This window comes from Sinocyclocheilus grahami, unplaced genomic scaffold (assembly GCF_001515645.1).
Source record: "Sinocyclocheilus grahami isolate Dianchi unplaced genomic scaffold, SAMN03320097.WGS_v1.1 scaffold442.1, whole genome shotgun sequence".
Classification (NCBI taxonomy): Eukaryota; Metazoa; Chordata; class Actinopteri; order Cypriniformes; family Cyprinidae; genus Sinocyclocheilus; species Sinocyclocheilus grahami.
The window spans coordinates 916,170-925,433 of record NW_015505621.1 but is presented as its reverse complement, the minus strand read 5'-3'; the positions used below and the strand labels follow the sequence as shown (position 1 = coordinate 925,433).

Sequence of the window (9,264 nt, the reverse complement as noted above, 5' to 3'; positions counted from 1 at the left end):
CACAGCCGGGTATTTTTAGGCTGCAGGAACATTTCTTGTGCGGTTTGTAGGTCAGTCGCTCACTCCACCATGACTTGCCCACAAATCAACCCCTCTATACCCTCATGCCCTAATACTTCCGTGGTGAAATCCATCAGCTACGTCCCAAGATCCGCAACTACTGCAAACTCGGGTCCCGAACAACCAGCCCCATCAGAAGCAGATAACAGGCAGTCATGCACCTCATTTAACAACGGGAGATGCTTCAGACAGCGCTGCCGGTTCCTTCACATCTGCAGTTTCTGTGGCGGAGCTCACGCCCGCATTGTCTGCCCAGTGTTTAAAGCTGTGAAATAAAAAATCCAAAAATTACCTATCGACTCCCATGAATATTTCTCGCCTGACCATCGAACTCGCTCACCACCCAGACAAATAATTCACTAATTATCTTCTGTCTGGCCTCAGACACGGTTTTAACCCCGGCGTCGAATGCTCACTTACCCAAAGTTTCATCTGCAATAATCTCCAATCCGCCCACGCAGAGTCTGATGTCGTAGGCAACTTAATCAAAAAAGAAGTCAAGTCAGGCTTTATGATCGGCCCTTTCGATAAACCTACCTTCGAAACATTTCGCGTCAGCCCCATCGGAGTGGCTACTAGGAAATTCTCAGGTAAGAAAGCCTAATAATTGATCTATCATCACCACATAATTCCATGGTTCCAAGCATTAATAGCTTGATCCCTCTTGACGAATTTTCTCTCAAGTACCACGACATAGATCAGGCAGTCGAATTGATTAAAATTGCGGGTCGAGGAGCCTGGCTCGCAAAAATAGACATCACTTCTGCCATCAAAGTGATGCCTATTCATCCGGACTCATGGCATTTGTTCGGGATACGTTGGCTCGGGAAATTCTATTTCGCCGTCCGTTTAACCTTTGGATGCAAAAGCAGCCCCAAAATGTTTGACATGTTATCAGAAGCCGTTTGCTGGATCTTGTCCAATAATTACGCAATGCCCCACCTTATTCATCTCCTAGACGTTTTTTGGTCATTTCACCTCCCGACGCAATCCCAGCCGCCCACATCCTCACAGTCCAAAAAGTTTTTTCCGAGCTTGGGATCCCCATCGCTCAGGAAAAAACCATGGGTCCCGCTACGTTCATCGAGTTCCTCGGCATCAACTTAGACTCAGCTAAATTTCATCTCTCCCTGCCCAAGGAGAAGATTGATAGAATAATCATCATCTCTACCCTCCTCGCCAACCCAAGCTGTTCTAAACGCGCACTCCTTTCTCTGCTCGGACACTTAAACTTTGCAATGCGCATCATTCCCCAAGGCAGCCCTTTCATCTCGCATCTTCTCTCTCTCGCATCTTCATTCCACGCGCTCGAGGACCTCATTCCCCTATCTCACGCATGCTGCGATGAACTTAAGTTATGAATAATGTTCCTTAAACAATGGAATGGCCTTTCCCTTTTTTACAACAACCTCGTTTCATCTCCCGTTGACATCCAACTATTTACAGACGCAGCTCCCTCAATTGGTTTCAGAGGTTTTTACCAAGGACGTTGGTTTGCGTCTCCATGGCCCCCCCAGCTGCAGGGCTCACCCTAGTCCTCAGCTTTTTTCGAGCTCTACCCCCTCATGGTAGCTACCTTCCTATGGGGGAATGAATGGGCTTCTAAAAGTATTTTAGTGCACTGCGACAACGAAGCAGCTGTTCAGTGCATTAATAAAGGCCGTTCTCATTCTCCCGCCCTAACGCCTCTCCTTAGACGCTTAACATGGATCACAGCGTGCGACCAATTTATAATAATCGCTAAACACGTTCCAGGTTCAGAAAACCAAATTGCTGACTCTCTGTCTCGCTTTATGTTTCAGAAATTCAGGATGCTGGCTCCAGAGGCGTACCAATTCCCAACTCCAGTACCTCATTATTCAGAATTAATATTCCTGTAACCCACCCATTAAAACCCCTTCTCGATGCATCGCTTGACACTATCCTCCAAGCAGTTTCTCCCAGAACCCTTCAGTCATATGTGACAGCGTGGAGATGCTTCAAGGCATTCCACCGCTCATACAACACACCGTTCCCCGATTTTTCCCTACTTTCAATCACCTCATTCGTCTCTTTTCTTAACAGCATTAAGGGTCTCCAAGTTGGGTCCATCAAAGGTTACCTGAGTGGCATCCAATTTTTCCACAAGCTGATGTTCGGCGCTCCCTCGCCCGAAATAAGCAATTCACAATCCTCCCTCCTGATCAGAGGAATCCAGCGATCCCAGCCCACCTGTCCCGACTCCAGACAACCCATAATGTTAGACATCCTCACAAAATGTATCCACACCCTCCGCACAGGTTACCAGCCTCTCAGTACAGCCCGCACACTCGACGCCATGTTCATTCTAGCTTTTTTCGGCTTTCTTAGATGCCCGGAACTCACCATCTCTTCCAAATTCGATCCAAAAATCAACCTGACCTTCTCAGACCTAACCATACTCGATAGCGAAACAATTTCCTTCTTAATCAAACAAAGCAAGACAGACCAAGCCAAGAAAGGTCATTTTATCTACATTTTCAATCTCTCTTCTCCAATCCAACCAGTCCATCTTCGAGTACCTCCGCCTTAGAAATTCTCAGGCTAAATTCCCCCACGAACCACTATTTTTATACGACTCCAAAAAACCTGTCACTCGCTTCTGGTTCCAAAAACACCTCAGATCCATCCTGCAATTATCGGGCATCCCAGCAAAGAATTTCTCCAGCCATTCCTTTCGCATTGGGGCAGCAACATCAGCAGCCCAAAAAGGCCTCTCCAAGCAGCAGATCCAAACTATTGAGCTTACATCTGATGTCGGCAAGAGCCTCCCGGCTAGACAACCTTACCTTTTCCATTCTACGGTCAGCGAGGCTTACCCGTTCGATGCTGTGTGCTCTCGTCGGACGTCGGCGAGAGCCTCCTGGCCAGACAACTTTACATTTTCCATCCTACGGTCGGCGAGGCTTACCCGTTTGATGCTGTGTGCTCCAGTCGGACGTCGGCGAGTCTCCCGGCCACATAACTTTACTTTTCCATTCGACGGGTGGCGAGGCTTAGCTGTCCGACACCATCCGAGTCTCGACCTCCCGCCGAACGCTGTCAGAACCCTCTCAGCTAACCTCACGTCTTTTCCTCCCGCCTGGCGAGGCTTACCCGTTCGATGTTCTGAGTCTGATACCCCATCAGATGCTGCGAGAGCCCTCCCAGTCGGGTTTTCCCTTTCTCTCTCCCCGCCCGGCGAGGCTTACCCGTCTGATGCAGTGAGTCTTGATCTCCCGTCAGATGGCGGTGAGAGTACTCCCGGTTGGGCTTCTATACTTGCCGCCCGCAAGCGAGATTATCCATCCGATGCCGTGAGTCTTGATCACCCGTCGGGTGTCACAAGAGTCCTCCTTGCCGGACCGCCCAAAGCCTTTTTATCTGCCAAACCGAAAGGACCCACACGTCCGTCGTCCTGAGTCTTGATCTCCAGTCGGAGGCTTCATGGGCCCTCTCGGTCAGCCATTTTGCCCTCTGCCCACTGATTAGCAGGGGCCTGTCAGCCAGTAGGGCCGTACGCCGACACCGCGAGCTATTCCAGTCGAGGCAACTCGGGCCCTCCTGGTAGGGTTATACAATCCCGCTGCTCCGGTTCTCAGTCTGGCGGCTGTCCTTTGCTCAATTGCTTTTTGGGGGGTACTCTAGGTTCGGGCCATTCCCAAGCTCGGAGCCCTTCCCCGGACAGCACGCCAAATATGCATTACCATACTTCAGCTAATTATATGTAAGCATGAACTCGTGAAATAAAAGACAAACAAACATGAAAAAATAAAGTGGCAAGAACAACATTGTTTCATGGTGTGCACAACACACTCTACCTATACTGTGGTAAAAGTCAATGTAAATCTCATTACTGTATCATTCCCACAAAAGTTTCTGACCCTGTCTTTAAGATGAATGTTCTGCTTCACAGGTGACGGGTAAGATGGATGAAAACCAGTTTGTGGCTGTGACGAGCACCAATGCTGCCAAGATCTTTAACCTGTACCCTCGGAAGGGTCGCATCGCTGTGGGCTCTGATGCTGACCTGGTGCTTTGGGACCCCGACACCACCAAAATCATCTCTGCTAAGAGCCACCACCTGGTGAGAAGAGTTTGTTTACAACTAAATTACTTTTCAAGTAATGTTTGTCAGCTGACAAGGAAGCTCTGGGGTCTGAATGTTAGATTAGTGCATCAAGGGCTGTTTGTGTATCTGAGTGCACTTTAAATGAACCGTAATGTGGGTGACACCATTAGGTCTGGACCAGCTCTGACTCCTGATCCTCTGCTCTGAGCTGTTTTGGTATTCTGCTGACTCGCTCGCTCTGTCTGCTCCTGTTTATCAATGAGGCTGATGCTGCGATCTGTGCTGATCTAATTCGACCGGAATGAGACGCTGATGCGGTCAGATATAGAAAGAGTTAATTATTTGAGCTCTGGTGAACTCTGGGATATGTTAATGTACATTATCATTCAAAGGTTCGAGATTTATTCATTTATTTATTTTGAGAGAAATTAATACTTTTATTCAGCAAGGATACATAAAAAGACATAACCTTACAAAATATTTTTCCACAATAAAAAGTATCAGTTTCCATAAAAATATGAAGCAGCACAACTGTTTCAGAAATGTTTCTTGAGCAGCAAATCAGCATATTAGAATGATTTCTGAAGGATCATATGACACTGAAGACTGGAGTAATGATGCTGAAAATTCTGCTTTGCATCACAGAAATAAATAACATTTTCAAATATATTAATACATTTTTTTAATTATAATAATATTTCACAATATTACTGTTTATTTTTAATCAAATAAATGCAGCCCCGGTGAACATGAGAGACTTCTTTCAGAACATTACAAGATCAGATTTCGATCATTAGTGAATCTGTTTTTTCTATAATATTTTAGGTTTATTTACTATTTTAGGAATAAAATGTTTTGATAGTATAGACTAGAGCTTCAAAAGCTGAGCTAAAGATGAGAGCTTTTCGCTCATTCTGTCATTCTCAGGCGGTGGAGTACAACATCTTTGAGGGGATTGAGGTGCGTGGAGCTCCTCTGGTGGTGATCAGCCAGGGCAAGATCGTCCTGGAGGACGGGAACCTCCACACCACTGAGGGTTCTGGACGCTACATCACCCGTAAACCCTTCCCAGACTACGTCTACAAGAGGATAAAGGCCCGCAGCAGGGTATGTATGCGTTATATACAGATGCATATTGACTCTTAATTTAATTAGCCATAAATTATAAAAAAATGTGTCAAACGGAGGTATCTCTCATCACAGCTTGCTGAGCTGTGTGGAGTCCCACGAGGTCTATATGATGGCCCGGTGTGTGAGGTCACTGTGACACCTAAGGTTATGACCCCTGTCACCTCCGGTAAGACTTCTCCGGTCAAACACACTCCTCAACCGGTTCGTAACCTGCATCAGTCTGGATTCAGCCTGTCTGGTGAGTATACAACTAAATTTGCAAACCAATTTCCTACCATAATACTTTTTAGAATGGCATACTACCATAATATTATTTTGGCTGTATGCAATATATAAACAGTAATATATATTTTTACTAAAAAAAAAGTTTACTGAAAAAATTGTGGCTCTGTCTTAAAATAAATTCAATTATAATTAAAAATTTCTAACAAAACACAAAGCTTACTGTGATTGTTATCGTTTTGGCTCATTGTTTGATCATATTGCCAAAGATTTTTACACAAAATTACATTAAAACTGTGATTAAAAATAGAAAAAAATATTTTATTTGTATTAACTTAATTAGTATACTCACGTAAAGCGGTATATACCTATATAGCAAATCTTGGCTACATGATTGTTTATATCGCCACAAAATGTAACTATATTATCGACCAGCTCTTAATGTGAAGTTGGATATATTTACATTACGTTTACATTTAGTCATTTAGCAGATGCTTTTATCCAAAGGTACTTGCAAATGAGGACAATGGAAGCAATCAAAATCAACAAAAGAGCAATATGCAAGTGCTATGACAAGTCTCAGTTAGCCGTATACAAGTTTTTTTTTAATTATATAATAAATAAAAAGAAAACAGATAGAATAGAAAAAGAATAAAGCAAGCTAGTATTAAAGGCCTTTTTTTTGCTTTTTGTTAATTGTATAATAAATAAAAGAAAACAAAGAGATAGAATGCAAAAAGAAAAGTGTTTTTTTAAGAAAACAAGCAGTTAGTAAATGAATAGAGTGCAAGTTTTTTTTAAAGAATAGAATTAGAATAGAGAATGCTAGAGTTAGAGGGTCAAGTAAAGATGGAAGAGATGTGTTTTTAGCCGATTCTTTTAGCCGATTCATTCCAACCAGGAGGGAACATTAATAAGTCATATATATATATGTAATAATATATCATTATTAATTATATTTTATTAATATTAATTCATTATAAATTTATATATTTCTAATCATATATAAGTTTGTCCATCTTTTTCCACATTACTACTAACATGTGGCGAAACATAGTATATAGCAAATCTCACCTGCGCAATTGTTTATATACATTTTTTACAGTTGCATACTTTGTATTCATGTACATTTAAAACAGAAAATACTTTTATACTATAAAACTATATAGCCCAATTGTTTGCTCTGTTCTTGCCATCTAACTCATTTTGTTCTTTCATCGTTTCACAGGGGCTCAAATTGACGATAACATCCCTCGTCGTACAACTCAGCGCCCTGTATCGTTAAGTATTAAACGTGCTGTCGCCATGTTGATTTGTGGTTTTTCCTTGTAGGAAGAGTCGATGAGATATTTATTGTTATGGATTCAAACCACGTTTGTATTTTATATTTTGAAAAAGTGTCAACTCTTCCACAAACGCCTGATTTATTATAAGGTTTTAGAATGTTGTTTTATAATGAACTGAATAGTTTGATTCTTTTTTTTATTTTATGTTATGATTTCGGTTTCAGGTTGGTGTTTCAACGTTCCCTGAAATCCCTAACGTTTGTCTTCCTAACGTTTTTGCACTTCGTTATTTTCTCTCAGCATTATTTAACTGCAGTTTTGGAGATGTTTAGAGCAACAACAAAAAAAGAGACTAACAGTGGTGTTTTTGGATGTGGTGCGCAGTCCTGTGGGATTTTAGTGTGATTTGAATTTACTCATTTTTCGCTGTAAATGTCAAACTGTCCATTCCTACTTTGTCCCACAGTTGCACGAAGGGGGTCTCACCAGAAACAATACAGTACAGTTGAGAAAATAAAGAAAAACTCTCTGGGTGAATAGCAGATCTAGAGGGAGCAGCTCTTTTCTCCCTTTCATTTCGGTTTAGGAGGAAGGCGGTTACTACAGAAACGGTCCCGCTCACTCGGAGTGGATGCTGATTAGTTACGACAGCCGTGCCGTGCTGGAGCGTCACCCCAGTAACCTCTTCACACCAGGGGTTTTATTCGTGCGGTGGATCTCGGCACGGGTTCGACCGTTCCCTGTGATGTCACAGCTGCTCCACGGGGCAGCTACTCACCCCCTCCTGTTCCGTCCCACAACAGAACCGACCTTTACCGTGAGGACATTTTGAAGGTTGCAGTGACTCTGTCTGTCAAACGGATCGTCCGGCATGTGTAAGGTTGATCAGTGTTATTCTAAATTAAACGTTATGTCACAATGGTTTTCTTACATTGCAGTTCTGCTTTGTTTTTATAAATCGACTTGCCTGCCTATTCACCAAGTGATACAGTTCTTGATTAATGTCTGTGAGTGTTGTTATGACAAGCTGAACATTTCTCATGGAAGATGTGTATACAATTCATCATTCTTCATGTCTTTGATTGTTACAATAAAATGCAGTTGTGAACAAAAGCCTGTACAGCTTTTCCAGTGTCAAAACACATTGATCACGAGCACATTATTTCCATCCCTGTTAAGTATTTTGCCCTTCACCGTCTTCATTAAAGATATGAGGTGGCAATATGATGATATTGTGATGCATAGTGATCCCACACTTAAAGGGATAGTTCACCCAAAAATGAAAATTCTGTCATTTATGGTCCCCACTAGTGATGGGAAGATTCCGCGATTCGCTCGGTGCATCGGCATAAAAAGTTAACGATGCGATGCATCGGTTTAAAAAGTGTGCATCAGCTACAAGTTGGCATTTATATCGCGATGCATCGTTTCTAACATATTTGCATCGGTAAAAAACGATTTATTTATATAGAATTACTAGTGGATGTGCTATACTTGTATTATTTAGAAAGTGACCAATAATCTGTGACCAATATTTTATAAGTAGATTGATTTCTCCTCTCTAAACTGTTTCTCAAGCGCGCTCTCTCATCACCGCTGCTGCTGCGTGAATATGACGCATCACAACACAATGGAGACCCGAGGAAAAACTGGGATTAAAGTCCAAAACCTGACTTGAAATAACCTAACAAATCAGTCGGGGCTAAAGCGATTCCATTAACGGCAAATTAAATTCACACAATCTCACTAATTTGTGCACGCTTATTCTTAAGCAGACCTTAATGGGATAGTTCACCTAAAAATGAAAATGTGATGTTTATCTGCTTACCCCCAGGGCATCCAAGATGTAGGTGACTTTGTTTCTTCAGTAGAACACAAACGAAGATTTTTAACACAAACCGTTGCAGTCTGTCTGTCATATAATGGAAGTGAATGGGAATCACGGCTTTCAGAGTTAAAAAAAAAAGCATACACAAACAAAACCAAATTAAACCCTGCGGCTCATGACGATACGTTGATGTGTAAAGACATGAAACGATCAGTCTATGCAAGAAACTGAACAGTATTTATATGATTTTTTTTTTACCTCTGATGCACCGCAATGTCTGAACTGTCCTGAGCGCGGCCTGAGCGGGGTCCTTCAATGGTCCATTTGAGAGATAGGTGGTGCTAATGCACTTATAAGCCTGCGATCCGCCATAAAGCAAGAAGAAGAAGAAGATGCATCACATGCCGGCTGTCGAGGACATGCTCAGGACAGTTCAGACATTACAGTGCATCAGAGGTAAAAAAAAAAAAAATTTTGCTGTCAGCAGTGAGCGAGGCACGCGAGAGCAAAGAGCGCTAAACAGACAGAGCGCAATTGAATTGGAGCGCAATAATTCTGAGTAAAATATACATTTTGCTAAAAAATTTGTTTTTGGACATTAAATGTGTCTTTTGTAGAATTTTAAACCTACACATAAATTGTATTTTTATGATAGCAGTAACTGTAAG

General features: G+C 42.3%; 1 protein-coding gene across 1 annotated transcript in view; it reads left to right on the top strand.

Annotated features, from left to right (window-relative positions):
- The window catches only part of LOC107552153 (dihydropyrimidinase-related protein 2-like), a 44,072-nt gene extending 36,191 nt beyond the window's left edge, over positions 1–7,881 (top strand). The window contains exons 12-15 of the mRNA XM_016233982.1: positions 3,954–4,144; positions 5,057–5,236; positions 5,333–5,498; positions 6,711–7,881. Coding sequence (XP_016089468.1) covers positions 3,954–4,144; positions 5,057–5,236; positions 5,333–5,498; positions 6,711–6,814 — 641 coding nt within the window. The 3' untranslated portion in view covers positions 6,815–7,881. The remainder of the gene's footprint in view (positions 1–3,953; positions 4,145–5,056; positions 5,237–5,332; positions 5,499–6,710) is intronic.
- Positions 7,882–9,264: the final 1,383 nt, after the last annotated feature.